Consider the following 22,131-nt stretch of genomic DNA (forward strand, 5'->3'; position numbering starts at 1 on the left):
AACGCCGACCCGGTGGCAGCAAACTCCCAAGCAGCGTTGTCAGCCCTCACCTTATAAAGTTATAGAGAGGGGGGGGAACTTCTGTACAGTGCCGGGACAAGGTCATCTAGAGCCCAGGGGGAATGTGCCAAAGTAGACCCCCCCTAGATATATGAGCATTATGTGTCAGCAAAAAAATTAAATAAAAAAAATAAACACACAAAACACACCAAAAAAAATAAAAATACAACAAATCACACACAACAAAACAAAACCAAACAAAAAAAAACATCAAAATACTCAAACATCCCCACTAGCACAAATCCCCCTCCCAAGATAATTCTTCCTTCCTAACACACATTCCCTACCCCTCCAAGCACAAACTCACCTCCCCCCCAATCCTCCACTTTAGCACAAATCTCCCCCCCCCCTAATTTCCCCTCCTAACACTAATTCCCCTCCCAAAAAAAGTGTTTCTCAAACATCACTACTAGCACAACCACCCCCCCCCCCCCCCCCCCCAAAATGTCCTCTCCTAACACAGATGCCGCCCCCCCCCCCCCCCCAAAAAAAAAAAAAGGTTTCTCAAAACATCCCTACTAGCACAAATCCCCCTACCCCCCAAAAAATCTCCTCCTAACACAAAAACACATCCCAACACAAAATCACCACTCCTGGCACACCTCTCCAAATTTCCCCTCCTAGAACAATTCTTACCCCTCCCAACACAAATTGCCCCCCCCCCCCATCTCCTTGTAGTACCCCCGCACCTCTCATGACATCACAGTCCCCAGGGCAGCTGCCCCTCCTTCTGCAGTCCACATAGGAGAAGTGGGCAGGGCTGACACCACTGCTTGGGATGTAAGAACAGAGGCGGAGTGTTGTCAGCTCCCTACAGGAAGGGATTTCTGGCAGATCATCAGATGTTATTCTATACTTGCAGCAATTTAAAAAGGGAGAAAACATACAATACAATTCCTAGACAAGCACTTTAAAGCGGAGTTCCGGCCACAATTTCACTTTTTATATATAAATACCCCTGTAATACACAAGCTTAATGTATTCTAGTAAAGTTAGTCTGTAAACTAAGGTCCGTTTTGTTAGGTTGTTACAGCATTTAGACACTTTATAAAATAGAAATTGACTGGGGCCATCTTAAGTGTGGGCATCATGAAGCCAGACTGTATGACTTCCTGGATTTCAGCCTTGCAGACCTCGCACATGCTCAGTGCTGCACAAGCAGTGTCAGATCAGGTTTCAGCACCTGTACTGTCCAAGTCACATGATTCTTTGAGACTGGGGAGTGCACAGACTCCTGGAAAGTTACACCCACTACATTCCCAGGAGTCTGTGCGGTGTAGGTTAGGAAGCATTAAGCACCTAGGTGCAGGAAGAGGGAAGATTAACTATTCTGCCTAGCAACAACACTTTGAAGGCATCTAAAAAAAAAAATGTTTTCGTAAAGGACTAATGACATTTTTTTTAAAACTACTGATGTAATGTTATATTTATGGGTGGAACTCCACTTTAACTACCTCCTTTTAATGTCTATTTCTTCATGGTAGTTTGTGTCTCGGCCCCTCCCACAATGGGCGGAGACACAAACTACTACTGGGACATCACAGCAATATGACGCTCCTCCCAGATTATCAGAGATCAAACCTTCCATTGTTCTCCTGTCTGAGGCGGATGTGACAGATGGCACAGGAAATAAGAACACTGTTAAAAAAAAATATTTAATAAAAAACAAAAAAACAAAAACAAAAAAAAAAAAACATTCGCGTGAAGAAAATCGTACAGGACCGAGACATTCAGATTTCTATAACTTATCGGCCTTTTCCCTTCCTAACAAAGTAAAACTCCACAGGAACAATGGAGCCTGCCACAGAAACCAGAAGACACAGGACCCCATTACATTCCCTGGGGCCACAGCCCCGAAGACACAGGACCCCATTACATTCCCTGGGGCCCCAGCCCTGTTCTTGGAGGACTCAGCTGGGGGGGGGGGGTCACATGCCTAGCACTGACTAAGCGAGGGGCACAGAACAACATTCTATCCCCTGGTGACGCGGCCCTGGTCTCAGTGTGGTCATATGCCAAGCATTGACCTTGGAGGGCTAAGCTGGGGGGTCACAGGACCACATTCAATCCCTCAGGAACCCAGCCCTGGCCTGTGAGCACTTTGCAGGTGTCCTAGGACCACATTCTATCCCCTGGGGACCCAGCCCTGGCCTGGCCTGTGAGCACTTTGCAGGTGTCCTAGGACCACATTCTATCCCCTGGGGACCCAGCCCTGGCCTGTGAGCACTTCACAGGTGTCCTAGGACCACATTCTATCCCCTGGGGACCCAGCCCTGGCCTGTGAGCACTTCGCAGGTGTCCTAGGACCACATTCTATCCCCTGGGGACCCAGCCCTGGCCTCTGAGCACTTCGCAGGTGTCCTAGGACCACATTCTATCCCCTGGGGACCCAGCCCTGGCCTGTGAGCACTTCGCAGGTGTCCTAGGACCACATTCTATCCCCTGGGGACCCAGCCCTGGCCTGTGAGCACTTCGCAGGTGTCCTAGGACCACATTCTATCCCCTGGGGACCCAGCCCTGGCCTCTGAGCACTTCGCAGGTGTCCTAGGACCACATTCTATCCCCTGGGGACCCAGCCCTGGCCTGTGAGCACTTCGCAGGTGTCCTAGGACCACATTCTATCCCCTGGGGACCCAGCCCTGGCCTCAAAGTACTTAGCAGAGGACTTGTCCCCAGCACTGGACTCAAAGGGCTAAGCAGGGGTCACAGGACCACAATCTATCCACCAGAGACCAAGTCCTGGTCTTGGAGGACTCAGCAGAGGTCATGTGACCAGCACTGACCTACGAGGGCTAAGTAGGGGGGGGGTCCACAAGACCCCATTTCATTCACCAAGGACCTGCCACTGACCTTGGAGGACTCTGTAGAGATCACAAGACCCCAATTATAATCCCTAGTGATCTGGTACTAACCTCAGAGGGCTCAGCAGTGGTCATATTGCCAGCACTGGGAATATGCTTCCCCCCGGTGACCTGACACCAACCTCAGAGGGCTCAAAATGCCCTGGATTCCTTTATATTCCTCTGAGATCCAGCTATAACCTCTTAGGACTCAGCTGGGGCACAGGACCCTACTCTATCACCAAGTGACCCAGCGGAAGCCCCAGGCCCACATTCAATTCCCCAGCCTTGTCCCTTGGATGGCTCAGTGGGGAGGTCACAGGACCCCATTCTATTTCCCAGTAATCCATAACTGACCATGGATGGCTCAGCAGGGTTTACATGCCCAGCACTGACCTTGATGGGCTCAGTGGGGGTTACAGGATCCTATTCTATTCACGTGTGACCAAGCACTGCTTTCAGTGGACTTAACAAGGGTAAAACAGCCTCTTTCTATTCTGCAGTGATCCAGGACTGAGCATGGATGGCTCAACATGCGTCACATGCCCAGCAGTGACCTCAGAAGGTTCGGTGGTGGTGGTGAAGGGGGGGGGGGGGGGCCACGGGACGCCACTTTATCCCCCAAGGACACAGGACTGACCATGGAGGGCTGGGGGTTTAAAATGGACTCTATTCTATTCCCCAGGGACCTAGTGGCTGAGGTTATCGTGTTTCTGGTGTCTGTCCAGGCGCCACTTCAAGGGGTTTTTTTTCAGTGCAAAATGCAGGATTTCTAGGAACATTCTCTTTCTGTCCTCACAGTGCTCAGGATGCAGAATCGGGGTAGAGAGTGCAATTCGTGTACCTTCCACCATCAAGTGCAATTCACAGAGCTGCCACAAGGTGGCGTCCACGGGCCCTACAGCATTCACAGCGGCCAGCAGGGGGCGCAGCCTCCACATGGGGCACAAGCAGGTCAGAGGTTTTGGCATTGTTATGTGTCAGAGGATGCAAATATTCCTTCATATCTTCCCTCGGAGTGGAGGGGGGGGGGGGGTGCGCTCCGCTCCCACAATTCCCTGGGTTAGCACCACAAAAAACAGTTTGTTAAAGGAAAATAAAGAAGAAGTTAGTGGGGGAGGGTCATACCCATTGCTGGAGGGAACGCTTACAGTATCGTAATGCCCTGGGGGGGCCCTTCCTGTGCATCTGAACAATAACATAGATAAGTCCCAGGACGCACAGCAGCAGTAGTAACGGCACAATTACCATGGCGACGCTGACCGCACGAGTGTACTCGTCAATGTGGACAACGACATCCACGTCTCGTCCAGTGTCCTCCCTGCCCCCCGGCTCCTTGTCCTCATCAACCTCATCTGGTTCACCATCCGGGTTAAATGGAGGTCGGTCCAGGTCTGGCCACCGGGGGGCAGTTTCCGGGTCCTTGTGCACTTCCTCCTGACACCCCATGAAGTCTCGCAGGATAGACTTGGGGTACCCCGTCTCGGTCTTCAGACGCTGATTGTCAAACTTCCAGTATTTTGCTCCTTTATAGAAGTAGGTGTATGCTGAAACAGAGAAACGCTCCGTTATCCAATCAGACGTCACCACTCAGCGTCACTTCATTACACTGGAGGCGGAGATCTTCTTTAAATTAAAAGGAGCTGCACAGGTCATTGGGAAGAGCTCAACCACTGCTGGGGAAAATCTGCCCTTCTATACAATTGCCCCCCCTCTTCACTGTCCTCCTATTCCATCACCCCTCAATGCTCTATCCCCCCCCCCCCCCCATGTCCTCCCATCACTCCCCTCCTATTCCATCACCCCTCAATGCTCTCCTATCCCCCCCCCCCCATGTCCTCCCATCACTGTCCTCCTATCCCATCATCCCTCAATGCTCTACCAAATAACCCCACCCCCATCACTCCCCTCCTATTCCATCACCCCTCAATGCTCTCCTATCCCCCCCCCCCATGTCCTCCCATCACTCCCTTCACTGTCCTCCTATTCCATCATCCCTCAATGCTCTCCTACCCCCCCCCCAATGTCCTCCCATCACTCCCTTCACTGTCCTCCTATCCCATCATCCCTCAATGCTCTATTCCCCCCCCCCCCCCCATGTCCTCCTATCACTGTCGTCCTTTCCTCCCCCATCGCTGTCCTCCCTCAAGGACACTCCAGACAATGTTGGAGAAGACCAAGCACACTCCATCAGTCTCCTTTCTATAAATGATGGACTCCGCAGAGGGGGGGGGGGGGAAAGGACCATGTTATGGTCTATGTGAGCAGACTTCTTTCTCACTTTCATGATTTCCACGCCACTCACACTTGTTTTGTGCCCCCTCTATGCCCACCCCTCTCCATTCCCTCAATACTCAACCATACTCTGGACCCCCTCCTCCACACCCAACCGCACTCTACGATCCCTCCATACCCAACCACACTGTGTCCCCCCCCCCCCCCCCCACCTCTATACATTTCAGTGTTCTACCACCCCTCTCTACACCCTCTTCTGCCTTCCACCAAACTTAACCCAGTTTACACCCTCCCATATTCTGCCCTTTTCTATAACACCCCGCCCACCCCCCCCCAAAAGAGTAAAAATCTGGGGGGACCTGGTATTTAAAAACATTGCATTGTGAAGTGTCATTGCAGAGTGCCCCCACAGCAGACACCATACATAGCACTTGTGGAGGGGCCCCATCTATACTCACATGTATCGGAGCTCAGGAAGGCGCCCTTCGGAGTGTCTGGGATACCGGCCCAAACTTTATTGGATTTGGGGTAACCTGGATCAACCGAGCGGCTGTCCTCATTGAAGCGCCAGTAGCTGGACAGAGAGTATGCTGGATTAGAGAGAGCTGGACAAAGCACAACAGGATCTAAAGGGTGGGGGGGGGGGGGCAGGGACCATAGAGAAAGGGAGCAAATAAGCAAATAGGGACTGGGAGACGGAAAGGGGAGCGAGCAGTGACCAAAAAGGGGGAGCAGGTGCCAGAGATGAGCGAGAGGGGCAGGAGAGGGAGCGAGCAGAGAGGAGGGGGAGCGAGCAGAGAGGGGCAGGAGGGGGAGCGAGCAGGGACCAAAAAGGGGGAGCAGGTGCCAGAGATGAGCAGGAGAGGGAGCGAGCAGAGAGGGGCAGGAGGGGGAGCGAGCAGGGACCAAAAAGGGGGAGCAGGTGCCAGAGATGAGCGAGAGGGGCAGGAGAGGGAGCGAGCAGGGAGCCAGAAGGGGGAGCAAGCAATGGGCGGGAGGGGGAGCAAGCAGGGAGCCAGGAGCGGGGAAGGCAGCGAGTAGGGGCTGGAGAGGGGAGCAATTTGATACTAGAAGCTGGGACCAGAGAAGAAAAGCAAAGAGGGACCAGAAAGGGGGAGGGGAGCAAGCGTGGACTAGAGAAGGGGAGCAAGCAGGGACCAGTTTGGGGCAAAAGGGGAGCAGAGACCAGAGAGGTGTGGGACAGGGAGCAGGGATCAGAGAGGGGCGGAAGGAGGAGCAGGAACAGGGGGGTGGGGAGCTACCATAGGGACCAGAGGCTGGTAGAGCTAGCACAGAAAGGAGAATGCAGGGCGGCATGTTGGCAAAGTGGTTAGATATACAGCCTTGCAGCACTGGGGTCCTCTATTCATTTCCCACCAGAACTCTATTTCTTCCCACATAGTCGAGTCATATATGAGTAGTCTTTGTACATCGCTGCAGAATGTGTTGGCGATACACAATAAAATGTATAAAGGTGAGTGACGGCAGTCATGGAATATATAACTCTATAGGATTCCATACGATTTCCTGTCAACTTGTGACCCCGGGAATAATCAGTGGGGGAGGGGAGACCTTCCTGTCCTTTACTCGGCCTCCTCTATTCTTAAACTTTTCCTGTTTTCAGACTCATTTATCTAAACATCCCGCTGTATCTGCCTGTGTCCGTCACTGAGCCGTCCCCCCGTCCCCCGGGAACCGCTCATCCAAAACCCTGAAATTCTGCGCGTCAGCACAGCTCCTTTGAGCCCCAACAAAGCCACGTGTCAGCCGGCTGTTATAGCAATATGTGCCAGATGGTAGCCTAATAACACATCATATTCAGAGAATATCAGCGTTGAGGCATCCTGTATGTACAGTGTGAACAGTCCTGTCATGGGGGGGGGGTCTCAGTTACAACTGGACTCTTACCTGTCGCCACGAAAGAAGTAGGTGTGTCCGGTTGGTTCCCACCAAATCGCTGTGTCGATCCTGTCATAGGGAATCCCATATCCTAAGCTAGTTAGAGGCTGGGGGTATCCGCTCTCCAGATGGGCCTCCCGGAATACCCAAAATTTGTCACCTGGAAATCAAAAATGGCAGAAATCAATCACACGGCAAGTGTCAAAAAAATAATAGGGGGTGGAGCAGCTAGATCTAGCACCCAGGGCAAGGATGTGGAACTCCCCCCCTTTCCCCCCCACTGTTCATGCATGCTGTAGAATGGATTTTACTGCCCTGTGTCATTTCTCTGCCCCCTTGCTCCAATGTTCTTCCTGCCCACCCCTTGTTCCAGCCCTATCAGAATATATTTTTATTAAGGGCTTTGATAAGTGACAAATCAGTAACCAATTAAACAGCAAAAACAAAGCAGATCTGATGGCGCAACTTTTCATATGGTGCCATTAACGGGGATGGACTGTATAAACCACTAGCATCCCACTAAACCCGTCATCGTCATGTCAGAGGTCACAGAAATATATGGAGACCTCCTCATAATAGGCAGCGTCCAAGGGTCAGAAGCATTTAGAGGTCAGCGGCATCTTGAGGTCAGCAGAATCCAGGGGTCAGAAGACAGCGGCATCCCGAGTTCAGTAGGGTCCTAAAGGTAGCAGCATCCTGGGGTCAGAGGTTAGCAGCATCCTGGGGTCTGTAGTGTCCTGAGGTCAGCAGAATTCAGGGGTCGGAGGTCAGCACATCTGGGGTCAATAGCATTCAGGGGTAAGAGGTCTGCAACATTTGGGGTCGGTAGCATTCAGGGGTCGAAGGTCAGCAGCACAAGCATCCTTGGATCAAATGTTATCAGCATCCAGAGGTCAGAAGCATCCTGTTTTTAGGTGGACGGCAGGACTCACCTTTAAAGAAAACAAATTTTCCATCGTGTCTCTCATAGGCAGCGCTGATGTTACCCGGCAGTCCCCTCCAGAAGTGCCCGATTGGCATGGGGTAGTTATCCAAGACGCGGTTGTGTCGTACCCTCCAGAACCAGGTGCCCTGCCGATGGAAACCAAGATGTGATGAGCCGCAAACGGCGACCCAGAGCTATAACACTAATCAAGTGACAACTGGAGGGAAGAAAACCATCTGTCATCTTGAGCAACCAACCAGAAGTCTACTTCTACTGTCCAACTCTCAGGAAAGATGATGGCTAGAATGCCGTTATGGAAGACAGACAGAGAAGGTCAGAAATTTAAGCAATGGGCTTAGCGCTCACCTTGAACACAAACATCTCTCCGCGCAGGACCGTCACCGAATCGAAGTTGCCCTGGCAGATGTCGGGTCCATATCGCTCTGGGGGGGACGGGGTTCCTGGTCTATCTGGTCGGCCCCTTGGAGGCGGTTTTGGTGGCTTCTGGTCGGGGTTCCTTGGGGTGGTGACGGGAGAAAAGGTGCTGGCCACCTCATCGTCGGCACTCCCTAAAAACAAAAATTTCCAGTTACTTTCAGACAGTAAGAGTTCAGAAACATGGAGTGCCAACAGAGGGTGCGCAATAGAATCGTCATGGCATAATTCACCTATAACTATGGGGCTCATGCTGCGCCGCAACCCATAACAACCAAAGAATCTCTAAGGTGCTGGTAGGCAAATGGTGGGTCCACTGGGTTGCTATGGGTTACTGCAAGAAAGCAAATTCTAAACAAAATTCTATTTTTTTTGAGGGTGTGGGAGGGGAAAGCAGGGCAGAAGACTCAGCCAATCAAGTCTTACCATAGAGCTGCTGAATTCCTCGTCTGTCGTCATCGGGCAGCTGGAAGTTTTCAGTGTCCATCCACTGGTAGAAGGGAGCCATGATGGCACTAGGGTTATTGGAGTGCTCCAGGCCCAGCGAGTGTCCGAGCTCATGAACGGCCACCAGGAAAAGGTGGTTCCCTGTCAGGGACGACATTGGCTATTATAATACATAGCATGAGGGAGGCAGCAAAATCCAAAATATTACATCCTGCCGATAGCCAATCAGAGCAGGTCCTTTACTCCACCAAGTCTCAGAGATAGCCCCACCCACTGACCCCAGGACAGCCCCACCCAATGATCCCCGACATAGCTCCACCCACTGCCCCCAGGACAGCCCCATCCACTGGTGCCCCTATCATAGCTCTACCCACCATTTCCAGAATAGGCCCACCCACTGCGACATTGGAGTTGGATGCTGTCTAAATGTGATCCTGTTAGGCATGACTGGTCCTCTTCTCCCCATCATCCTTTACACTGGAAATCTGTACATGCCACCCCTTAAAATGTTCGCACAGCGATACAGTATATGTTGCCACTCTATAGATAAAAGATAAATAGATTTCCTCACCCATTACGTCTGCATTGTTCACTGTCCATGGTTCTTCAGAGTCAAAATGGGCGTCACCGCCCATCCCTGGACCTGGAAAGTAGGCGTGTGCCAGGAAGCCACCAGGGCCATCAAAGGGGGAGCTGTCGCCATGGAAGCCAGAAGCAAAAAGGATGATAATGTCAGCATTGGCCTGGTTCTGTCGCAGGGACTCAAAGGGAATTTCCCTGAAGGATAGGGGGGTAGCACTGGACCACACAGCGAAGGCCTTCCGTATCGAGTCCACAGAGTTGTACACTCCCAGCTTGTCCGAGTAATTCTGGATGCTGCGGAATGAGAAATAAAGACAAACTATTGGAAACTATACATATTGGTGGGCTCCAACACTATGAACACAGGAGGGGGGAATAAACCAGGAAACCAGCTCATCTTCAGCCAACATCACTGCCTGGAGAGAAGGACAAACAGAGGGGACTGGAGGAAGGGAGATGGCCTAAGGGGACGGGGAGGTAATTTCTCTGGCGAGTTGCTGGTGAAAAGACTTGGCAGTTCCGCACACAAATTATGGTGGAAGTCTGCCTGAGTGGTGGGTCCCCCCTATAAATCTCCAGTGAGTTGTGGTTCTCTATATAAGCTGCATTCACCAAACTCCCCTCTGCTGGTGGATGGGGGAACGGTGGAAGTGGCGAGGACCAACACTATGGGGGGGGGGGGTTTACTAAAACTGAAGTGCTTACAATCTGGTGCAGCTGTGTGTGGTAGCCAATCAGCTTCCAACGTCAGCGTGTTCAATTAAAGTGGTTGTAAACCCTTACAGACCACTGTAACCTACAGGTAAGCCTAGATTAAGGCTTACCTGTAGGTGCAACAAATATCTCCAAAACCTACACAGGCGCACTGAGTGTTCTGCTTCTAACGGCGATCATCCCGTTAGTGGCGGCGCATGCGCAGGAGTGACGTCATCGCGGCTCCGGCCAGTCACATCGCCGGAGCTGCGTTATGCGGAAGAGACTCCTGAAGAGATGGTGCCGACGGAGGAGGGCAACTAGCACCGCTGGGGGGGGCTTCGATCTGAGGCAAGTACTTCATAATGTGCCAGTATGCTATGCATACTAGCTTATTATGCCTTTGTCTTGCAGGGTGCTTTGAAAAAATTAAATAAAAAAAAGAAAAAGTAGAGTTTACTTCCTCATGAGCTCTGGCAATAAAACCTGGAAGCCGATTGAGTTCTATGCAGAGCTGCACCAGATTTTGCACTCTCCAGTTTTTTTTTTTTGTAAATTCTTTATTTAGAAAGGAGGGACATACAGAAATACAGAGACATCTGAATCACAATACAGCAAGCAATGCATTCCTCAACTGTCAAACATGCATGAAACAACATATAGTAGGACTAAGCTAACCGAGGGAGCTCACATCGCCTTGCGAAAGAGCGGGAACCTTCTGTACTCCGCATGGCCCGTTTTGCGGCCTCAGCCTTTTTTCATTAAAGAGAAAAATAGAGAAAATGAGTGCGAGTCCGGTAGCAAACCGGCTCACACCCACTAACCCAGCAGTGAGAAGAGAGTTCAGAGTGGAGAACAAAAGTAAGGCTGGGTTCACACTACGGTTTTCCCGTCCGTCAGCCGCATACGATTTCAGTATTGAAAACGTACGGGCCCGGACGGGAAAACGTAGAGATAGACAATGCATTGCAAATCGTATGCACTCGGATGCATCCGGGTGCGTACGATTTGCTGGCAAAACGTTTTTTAAAAGTACGCAAAACCGTGTTCAACCACGGTTTTGCGGTCGTTTTTAAAACAGTATGGCAACCGCATACGTTTTCCTTTAACATTAATGTTAATGGAAAACGCACATATGTGCGGTGCCATACGTTCCCGTCCGTTTCAGCCGCATACGTTTTTTCATATAAATCGTATGCGGCTGACGGACGGGAAAACCGTAGTGTGAACCCAGCCTTAGAAGGAGAAAAGAGGAAGAGAGAGGAAAGAGAGGGAGAGAGGGGAGGAAGAGAAAAAAAAAAAAAAAAGGGAAGGGGAAGCCAAAAGGATCGTCATTGTGAAACTTCCCCAATTATGGCATGGCGGCATGATGTGATCCTCCATAGAGAAAAGGAGAGCAGTGACCATCCTCACATCCTCTTAAATCCATCTGTCTGTATTACAGAATATCTCCCTTCATGTACTAATAACTCCATCCTGTAATGATTGCCCCAATGGTCTCCCTCTCATCCTAAGAGGATCTCCCAGAGAGTCTGCCCCTCATCCTATAATGATCTCACAAAGAGTAGAGGGTCTCCCTCCCTCATCCTATAATGATCACTTGGAAGATCTTCCCTCATCCTATGACTATTTGGTTTTCCGCTCCATCCTGTAATGATCACCCTGGTAGTCTCCCCCCCATCCCGTGCCAATCTCCTAAAGCAGGGGTGCCAAACCAGTGGCCCCCGAAGCCCTCTTATGTGGCCCGCGACCACCTGCTCTGGAATGGCAGGTTGGCAAGCCCATAATGCAGGTTGGCGACCTGCCATCCCAGAGCATCAGTGTTATGAATGAAGCCGGCGGTATCGGCTTTTCAGAAAGTGCACCACACCTGCAGGATATAATAGACGTCTATGGCAAAGTGCAGCTAACCGGCGGGAAAACCACAAGTACACTGTGCCGCACCCACGGTGTGGATAGACCGCCGACCATCAGTGTAAAAGCAGCCTTAGGCCCCTTTCACATGATCGGTCCGACCCAAATCAGACCCACCATTCACCTCTATGGAGTGGCAGATGTAAATAGACTTGTCCATTTACACCTGCCTACCTTCAATTCGATCTGCGAAATTATACAGAATTGTAGAAACTCTCATCTTACACACATCACAAGCAGAGTAAGAACTGAACCATGATGTTGGGTTGCAGGCAAATAACAGACCCCCCCCCCCCCTCCCCACTCTGAAGGAAGAGCCGTTACCCTAAAAATTGTGTTTATATCACCAGAAAAAATGAATCACTTATATATGATGTCATCAGGATCCAGCTATTACACGGGCTCGCTGCACACCAAAGCTGACCACACCCACCTGTACGTCAGCTGCTGTTGGCTCCACTTGCGCCCTGTGTGAGCGTACCGTTTCCGACGCATGTTCGATTTGGTTTTACTGCCGTATTGATCTGGGACACCACAGCGTGGCCTCTGCATCCACCTGTCATTGAGAAAGTCAGTTAGTGGGATGAAGGAGCACTGCATACTGGAGGAGAAGCTTGGAAATGCCCACCCGAGAAGCCCTGGTCATCTAAGTGGCTCTTACTCTGTTGTGGCTTTGTCTAGTTCCCCTGTGACTGGAATCCCATAAAACTGCTGCATCTGTGTGACAGCGGAGGAAAGAATCTGTGCAGAGCGCAGGGTGGACATCTGACGGCTGGTCTGAGGGAGATAGCCATAGAGGCGGAGCCAGGCCTGCAAGAGAAACCAACATTACGATGATCTGGACCCAAATTCCCACCACTGGGAAGTGCTTTGGGCACCATTGGTCTGAAACCAGCCACCTAACATCATCCAATCATCAGCTGAGATCACAGACGACTTTATGGAGTCTCTGATTAGGAAACCTCAATTTATCGTCATTATTGCAATTACAGTCTGAATTATCCAATTTACAAATGCATTGATTTCCTAAAATACAGTGTGGAGGGTGGGAAAATGGTCTGAGGAGACTAGCAGGCAGCATGCACGAGGTGAACAGTGGGGTGCATCACTAATAGGGTACCCCGCTGAAGGTGGAGGTCCCAATTCCTGTGGTCTTCAAACTGCAGCCTGGGGGGCCTGATGCAGCCACTGACACCAACAATGGGGCACAATTCCTCCCACTGACACCAACAATGGGGCACAATTCCTCCCACTGACGTCAGCAACTCTTCCCCTTCAAATAGCCACAGTCCGGGCCCCCTAAAGTTAAAGTGTAAGTAAACCCACCTATCATTTTCAGGCAAGGAAGCTGCCATCTTGGCCTATGTTTAATTTTCAACTGCCATGATGCTGCACATGTGATCAGTTATGACACCAGCCATTGGATGGTTTGACAGTTTGGTTGAGAGCACAACCAATGTGACAATTAGCAATCCCGGCATGCTTTTTGAAACTGTTAAATTGATGGGTTTACTTCCACTTTAAGAAAAGATAAAATGGCCCTTTGTTTGGACACCCCTGCTTTATAAAGATCTTTATATCATTAGAGGGGTCACCAGCAGGAGGAAGGAGGTTCCGATTCCTCTAGATCAGTGGTCTTCAAATTGCAGCTTGGGGGCCCAATGCGGCCACCGACACCAACGATGGGGCACAATTCCTCCCACTGACACCAACAATTGGGCATTGTTTATTCCCCACTGACGTCAGCAACTCTTCCCTTTCAAATGGCCACAGTCCGGGCCCCCTAAAAATAGGACAATAAAATGGCCACCCCTGCTTACCAGACGCAGTTCCGTGTGCATTTTTTTCTGCACTAAAAATGCATGCACAGTGTTTTCCATGTATTCCAATTAGGGTTGTCCCGATACCGATATCGGGACCGATACTGAGCATTTGCGGGAGTACTTGTACTCCCGCAAATGCCCCCGATGCCAGATCCGATACTACCCCCCCCGCAATGCCGACACATACCGCAACGCCGCCGCCTAGTTATTCAGCGTGCGGGGAACATTACAGCTTTCATTTGAATAGCGGTCTGTTCCCCGCCGCGCATAGACACTCCCCCTTGCTCGGGATTGGACGGGTGATCTGTCTATCAAAGTGCAGATCACCCGTCCAATCCCGAGTAAGGGGGAGTGTCTATATGCAGCGCGGCGGGGAACACAAAGCTATTTAAATGAAAGCTGTAATGTTCCCCGCACGCTGATTAACTAGGCGGCGGCGGTATGGGGAGACATGGCTGCATCTGTAGGGGGACATGGCTGCATCTGTGGGGGGGAGACATGGCTGCATCTGTAGGGGGACATGGCTGCATCTGTGGGGGGGACATGGCTGCATCTGTGGGGGGGACATGGCTGCATCTGTGTGGGGGGGGACATGGCTGCATCTGTGGGGGGGGGGGGGGACATGGCTGCATCTGTGGGGGGGGGGGGGCATGGCTGCATCTGTGGGGGGGGGGGGGACATGGCTGCATCTGTGGGGGGGGGGGACATGGCTGCATCTGTGGGGGGGGGGGACATGGCTGCATCTGTGGGGGGGGGACATGGCTGCATCTGTGGGGGGGGACATGGCTGCATCTGTGGGGGGGGGGGACATGGCTGCATCTGTGGGGGGGGGGACATGGCTGCATCTGTGGGGGGGGGACATGGCTGCATCTGTGGGGGGGGGGACATGGCTGCATCTGTGGGGGGGGGGCATGGCTGCATCTGTGGGGGGGGGGGCATGGCTGCATCTGTGGGGGGGGGGGACATGGCTGCATCTGTGGGGGGGGGGACATGGCTGCATCTGTGGGGGGGGGGGACATGGCTGCATCTGTGGGGGGGGGGGGACATGGCTGCATCTGTGGGGGGGGGGGGGACATGGCTGCATCTGTGGGGGGGGGGGGGGACATGGCTGCATCTGTGGGGGGGGGACATGGCTGCATCTGTGGGGGGGGGGACATGGCTGCATCTGTGGGGGGGGGGACATGGCTGCATCTGTGGGGGGGGGACATGGCTGCATCTGTGGGGGGGGGGACATGGCTGCATCTGTGGGGGGGGGACATGGCTGCATCTGTGGGGGGGGGGACATGGCTGCATCTGGGGGGGGGGGGGACAGGGCTGCATCTGTGGGGGGGGGGGACATGGCTGCATCTGTGGGGGGGGGGGGACATTGCTGCATCTGTGGGGGGGGGACATTGCTGCATCTGTGGGGGGGGGACATGGCTGCATCTGTGGGGGGGGGGGACATGGCTGCATCTGTGGGGGGGGGGGGGACATGGCTGCATCTGTGGGGGGGACATTTAAAAAAAAGTATCAGTATTGGGTATCGGCGAGTACTTAAAAAAAAGTGGTATCGGGACAACCCTAATTCCAATGGCTCTAGTTCACACCATGCAGTCAGTTTCCGGTGCAGAAACTGACTGCATGGTGTGAACTAGAGCCATTGGAATACATGAAAAACACAGCGCATGCATTTTGTGCAGAAAAGAAAAAAAAAAGCACACGGAACTGCATCTGGTGTGAACTGTCCCTTATAGATATTTAAATCTTTAAAGGGGTCGCCAGCAGGAGGAAGGAGGTTCTGAATCCTCTATATAGGTCTTTATATTACTAAAGGGATCGCCAGCAGGAGGAAGGAGGTCTCGATTGCACTATACAGCGGAACCTTGGATTACGAGCATAATCCGTTCCAGGAGAATGCTCGTAATCCAAAGTACTCGCATATCAAAGCGAGTTACCCCACTGAAGTCAATGGAAACTAAAAAAATTTGTTCCGCATTGACTTCAATGGCATGCAATAACGCACGGGGGGCACCAGAGAGCCTCGTAAACACTCAGGAAGGCCTGAGGACACCTCGGCTGAACTCGCAAAACCTTGGGAATGGAGTATTTCTGAGATTTTCCAAACAGCTCAAAACGGCGCTGATCGACTCCAATCGGCGCCGTTTGGCTCTGCTCGACTCCGGTGCCCCCCCACCTCAGGCCAAATGCTGTATCGCACACCACTTTGGCTTGAATCCTGCTCGTTTTGCGAGAAAACATTCGTAAACAGAGTCAGGATTTTTAAAAATACAGTGCTCGTCTTGCGAAATGCTCGTTAACCGCGTTACTCGCAATCCGAGGTTCCACTGTATAGATCTTTATTCACTAAAGGGATCCCCAGCAAGAGGAAGGACGTCCCGATTCCTCTACAGTAAAACCTTGGTTTGAGAGTAACTTGGTTAGAGAGCGTTTTGCAAGACAAGCAAAATGTTATAATAAATCTTGCCTTGATATACAAGCGATGTCTTGATATAAGAGTAGCGTCATGTCACAGCTGAGTATAAAAGAGAAGAGAGGAGCCTCTAAGTGTAGCAATATGGTTACATTTAATGAAGATACAACATTTAGCAACTTATTGCTACACTTAGAGGCGCCTCTCTTCCCTTTTATATCCTGTAAAAAAAAATGTGCTTTGGATTACAAGCATGTTTCTAGAGTTTAGGTCCACATCTATTGATTGCAGTAAAAGTTCAGACCTCTGATCTGCAAAACAAGTTTGATGACAAATCATTAACCAGCCAAGGACACAGAAACCAGCGCTTGGACATATTAACCCTTCTGTTGTCAGATCAAAGTGATCAGAAAAGTTTTGGTGAATGTTGCCATTACGGCAATGGGGAGGCTCATGGTTGAGCTGGGGGCTCTCTACATAGGACCAGTCACCCCAGAAGAAACCTCACTATGGATGTTCTCTGGGCATTGGTGCCTGGCTCGGAAGTTCCTGCTGCCAGGGCAGGTTCCTTCGTCTGTTGGAAGACAGGTTCCCTCTCCCGACTGAGGATCCTGCTGCCAGGACAGGTTCCCTCTCCCGACTGAGGATCCTGCTGCCAGGACAGGTTCCCTCTCCCGACTGAGGATCCTGCTGCCAGGACAGGTTCCCTCTCCCGACTGAGGATCCTGCTGCCAGGACAGGTTCCCTCCCCCGACGGAGGATCCTGCTGCCAGGACAGGTTCCCTCGCCCGACGGAGGATCCTGCTGCCAGGACAGGTTCCCTCGCCCGACGGAGGATCCTGCTGCCAGGACAGGTTCCCTCGCCCGACGCAGGATCCTGCTGCCAGGACAGGTTCCCTCGCCCGACGCAGGATCCTGCTGCCAGGACAGGTTCCCTCTCCCGACGCAGGATCCTGCTGCCAGGACAGGTTCCCTCGCCGGACGGAAGATCCTGCTGCCAGGACAGGTTCCCTCGCCCGACGCAGGATCCTGCTGCCAGGACAGGTTCCCTCGCCCGACGCAGGATCCTGCTGCCAGGACAGGTTCCCTCGCCCGACGGAAGATCCTGCTGCCAGGACAGGTTCCCTCGCCCGACGGAGGATCTTGCTGCCAGGACAGGTTCCCTCGCCCGACGGAGGATCCTGCTGCCAGGACAGGTTCCCTAGCCCGACCGAGGATCCTGCTGCCAGGACAGGTTCCCTAGCCCGACCGAGGATCCTGCTGTCAGGACAGGTTCCCTCTCACGTCGGAGGATCCTGCTGCCAGGACAGGTTCCCTCGCCCCCGACCGAGCATCCTGCTGCCAGGACAGGTTCCCTCGCCCGACGGAGGATCCTGCTGCCAGGACAGGTTCCCTCGCCCCCGACCGAGCATCCTGCTGCCAGGACAGGTTCCCTCGCCCGACCGAGCATCCTGCTGCCAGGACAGGTTCCCTCGCCCGACCGAGCATTCTGCTGCCAGGACAGGTTCCCTCGCCCGACCGAGCATCCTGCTGCCAGGACAGGTTCCCTCGCCCGACCGAGCATCCTGCTGCCAGGACAGGTTCCCTCTCCCGTCGGAGGATCCTGCTGCCAGGACAGGTTCCCTCTCCCGTCGGAGGATCCTGCTGCCAGGACAGGTTCCCTCTCCCGTCGGAGGATCCAGCTGTCAGGACAGGTAATCTTCATCTGTAGTGCTGAATTTATAAAGCTTGTCTGAGCTGTGAGGAAAAAAAAAAGTGGGCGGAGAGCTGAAGTTACACTCTGCAGAGATCAGTGAGGAGAGCTCTGGGAGCTGATTGGAGGGAAGGGACACATCCTCCTCCACACAAGAACATTGCTGAGGCAGTGAATGAGCTGGAGGTCCCTCCCCTGTCACCATCTTTCTCTTGGTGTCAGGAAAACTTGTCAGAAGTGACTCATTCTGATAAAAGAGGAAGGAAGCAGCAGAAATGATACTTAGGCCCCTTTCACACAGGCTTTCCGTTCAGGCGGACCTGATTGGGCGCTCCATCGCCGACATCCGATCCGATCCGTGAAATCCAGACGGATGGAGACCCCATTTTCCATTAGTGGAGGATCGGTTGAAAACAGACAGGCGGATCCATTTTCAGCCAATCTCCATAGAGGAGAGCGGGGCTCCGACAGGTCCATCTCCGCACAGTGAGCAGAGACAAACCTGTCACCCGCCTGTTCCACGGATTGAGCGAAGCAGAGTCCGTATATGGAGAAACCCGTGTGAAAGGACACTTAGTGCTCTGGACTGAGACAAATACACACTACAGAGGGACGTGCTTTGTTCAGATTTCATGTCTGAGCTTTACAACCACTTTAAAGGATCTGCTGCATCTCAGCGTACCTTCAGAGGTCTAGGAGGACTTGCCTGGAGGGGTTATGGTCGGTGGTCATAAATTTATGACTGTTCAATCGATTTCATACTTATATTCATACACAGCAAGAAAGAAGGGGGAGTATATGAAGAGAGAAAATTATTGGGGTGCATAGTCATAGAAGAGGGTGAAGTAGGTCACCCTGAATGGGGTGACATTGAGGAATAGACACACGGGGGGGGGGGGGGTAAAGTAGGTGTGTGTGTGTGGGGGGGAAAGGAAATGGGGGTCATATATTGGGGTGACATGGAGGAGTAGTCACATGTGGGGGGGGGAGGAGTTTGAGGTAGGTGTGTGTTGGGGGGTAGGCAATAGGAGGCATATGTTGTGGTAAAGGTGACAACCCCATGGAGGTGAAGTTAGGATGCAGGGGTAACACCGTGAGGTAGGGGTGAAGTTAGGGGGATATAGAAAGGGGTGACACACCCGGGAGGTACGTGTGAAGTTAGGAGGACATAGAAAGGGGTGACACCGTGAGGTGGGGGTGAAGTTAGGGGGACACAGAAGGGTGACACACCCGGAGGTGGGGGGGGGGTGAAGTTAGGGGGACACAGAAAGGGGTGACACACCCAGGAGGTCGGGGGTGAAGTTAGAGGGGACATAGAAAGGGGTGACACACCCAGGAGGTCGGGGGTGAAGTTAGGGGGGACATAGAAAGGGGTGACACTGTGAGGTGGGGGTGAAGTTAGGGGGACACACCCGGAGGTGGGGGGGGGGGGTGTGAAGGTAGGGGGACATAGAAAGGGGTGACACACCCAGGAGGTGGGGGGTGAAGTTAGAGGGGACATAGAATGGTGTGACACCGTAAGGTGGGGAGGACATAGAAAGGGGTGACACACCCGGAGGTGGGGGGTGAAGTTAGGGGGGCACACACCCGGAGGTGAAGTTAGGGGGGGCACACCCGGAAGTGGGGGGTGAAGTTTGTGGGGAACACACCCGGAGGTGGTGGGGGGTGAAGTTAGGGGGGCACACACCCGGAGGTGGTGGGGGGTGAAGTTAGGGGGACACACCCGGAAGTGGGGGGTGAAGTTTGTGGGGAACACACCCGGAGATGGTGGGGGGTGAAGTTAGGGGGACACACCCGGAAGTGGGGGGTGAAGTTTGTGGGGAACACACCCGGAGATGGTGGGGGGTGAAGTTAGGGGGGGCACACCCGGAAGTGGGGGGGGAAGTTTGTGGGGAACACACCCGGAGGTGGTGGGGGGTGAAGTTAGGGGGGGCACACCCGGAAGTGGGGGGTGAAGTTTGTGGGGAACACACCCGGAGGTGGTGGGGGGTGAAGTTAGGGGGGCACACACCCGGAGGTGGTGGGGGGTGAAGTTAGGGGGACACACCCGGAAGTGGGGGGTGAAGTTTGTGGGGAACACACCCGGAGATGGTGGGGGGTGAAGTTAGGGGGACACACCCGGAAGTGGGGGGTGAAGTTTGGGGGGAACACACCCGGAGGTGGTGGGGGGTGAAGTTAGGGGGGCACACCCGGATGTGTACATACCTCAGCCTTGTCCTGGTCCCCTGTGGCCTCGCTCCCCCGGATACCCCCCAAGTACAGGGCGGTCAGGCTCCAGACCAGCAGGACTCCCCCACCCCCTCCGCGGGCCGCCATTCTCCGGCGTTTCTCCCTTTTGTTTTCCTCTCTCTGATTGTCAGACGCTCCCTGATCGCCCCGTCCGCGGACGGTTCTCCAGACCCCTCCCATACCCCGCCCACTCCGCGCCCGGGACCGGCACTGCCAGGGAGCGTCTGCCAACTTCCGACTCCGGACCGAGGTGAACAGGACCATCCACCACCCCGGACACCAGCACCTCCCTCCTGTCCCATGGGGGGGTCACAACTCCCCAGGGGGCCGAGCCCCAAATCCCACCATTAGGAGAGCCCACCCGGCACCGCCCACACCGTGACCATCCCTTCTCTGTAATGCCCAGTGCAGTGCAGACCATTCACACACACAAAGAGTTACTGGCAGCTATCCCGGGTACTAGAGTGTCAGCTCCTGGGTCTAGTATCTGCAGAGTGTGTGTATAGGGTGCCACCTGCTGGACAATCCGAGCTATACACCTCAAATCACTGCCTGATCCCTGGGGGACCTAGAGACAAGCGATCCCAGAGAGACCCCATAGACATCCAATCTGCATCTGATACCAGGAGGCTTCCTAGACGAGAGATCCACATCTGATCTCCAGAGGGTCCCATAGACGAGAGATCCGCGTCCGATCCCCGGAAGGTCCCATAGACGAGAGATCCGTGTCCGATCCCCAGAGGGTCCTATAGATGAGAGATCCAAATCCGATCCCCGGAGGGTCCCATAGATGAGAGATCCAAATCCGATCCCCAGAGATGAGATATCCACATCCGATCCCCAGAGGGTCCCATAGACGAGAGATCCACGTCCGATCCCCGGAGGGTCCCATAGACGAGAGATCCACATCCGATCCCCGGAGAGTCCCATAGACGAGAGAAATCCGCGTCCGATCCCCGGAGGGTCCCATAGACGAGAGATCCACGTCCGATCCCCGGAGGGTCCCATAGACGAGAGATCCACATCCGATCCCCGGAGGGTCCCATAGACGAGAGATCCACGTCCGATCCCCGGAGGGTCCCATAGACGAGAGATCCACATCCGATCCCCGGAGGGTCCCATAGACGAGAGATCCACGTCCGATCCCCGGAGGGTCCCATAGACGAGAGATCCACATCCGATCCCCGGAGAGTCCCATAGACGAGAGAAATCCGCGTCCGATCCCCGGAGGGCCCCATAGATGAGAGATCCGCGTCCGAACCCCGGAGGGTCCCATAGACGAGAGATCCACATCCGATCCCCGGAGGGTCCCATAGACGAGAGAAATCCGCGTCCGATCCCCGGAGGGTCCCATAGACGAGAGATCCACGTCCGATCCCCGGAGGGTCCCATAGACGAGAGATCCACATCCGATCCCCGGAGGGTCCCATAGACGAGAGATCCACGTCCGATCCCCGGAGGGTCCCATAGACGAGAGATCCACATCCGATCCCCGGAGGGTCCCATAGACGAGAGATCCACGTCCGATCCCCGGAGGGTCCCATAGACGAGAGATCCACATCCGATCCCCGGAGAGTCCCATAGACGAGAGAAATCCGCGTCCGATCCCCGGAGGGCCCCATAGATGAGAGATCCGCGTCCGAACCCCGGAGGGTCCCATAGACGAGAGATCCACGTCCGATCCCCGGAGGGTCCCATAGACGAGAGATCCGCATCCGATCCCCGGAGGGTCCCATAGACGAGAGATCCGCGTCCGATCCCCGGAGGGTCCCATAGACGAGAGATCCACATCCGATCCCCAGAGAGTCCCATAGACGAGAGATCCGCGTCCGATCCCCGGAGGGCCCCATAGACGAGAGATGAGGGTCCCATAGACGAGAGATCCGCGTCCGATCCCCGGAGGGTCCCATAGACGTGAGATCCGCGTCCGATCCCCAGAGGGTCCC

At 53.6% G+C, this 22,131-nt stretch overlaps 1 protein-coding gene across 1 annotated transcript; it reads right to left on the reverse strand.

Moving 5' to 3' along the window:
* Positions 1–1,963: 1,963 nt before the first annotated feature.
* On the reverse strand, positions 1,964–20,297 carry MMP15 (matrix metallopeptidase 15). The gene is made up of 10 exons (XM_040329282.1): positions 20,162–20,297; positions 12,692–12,840; positions 12,464–12,586; positions 9,413–9,717; positions 8,821–8,982; positions 8,326–8,528; positions 7,967–8,105; positions 7,044–7,194; positions 5,594–5,709; positions 1,964–4,447 (listed from the first exon to the last, which is right to left on the reverse strand). The coding sequence occupies exons 1-10, from the start codon at positions 20,270–20,272 to the stop codon at positions 4,023–4,025; spliced, it is 1,884 nt and encodes a 627-aa protein (XP_040185216.1). The 5' UTR covers positions 20,273–20,297; the 3' UTR covers positions 1,964–4,022.
* Positions 20,298–22,131: the final 1,834 nt, after the last annotated feature.

The sequence above is a fragment of the Rana temporaria genome, chromosome 11 (genome assembly GCF_905171775.1).
Source record: "Rana temporaria chromosome 11, aRanTem1.1, whole genome shotgun sequence".
Lineage (NCBI taxonomy): Eukaryota > Metazoa > Chordata > Amphibia > Anura > Ranidae > Rana > Rana temporaria.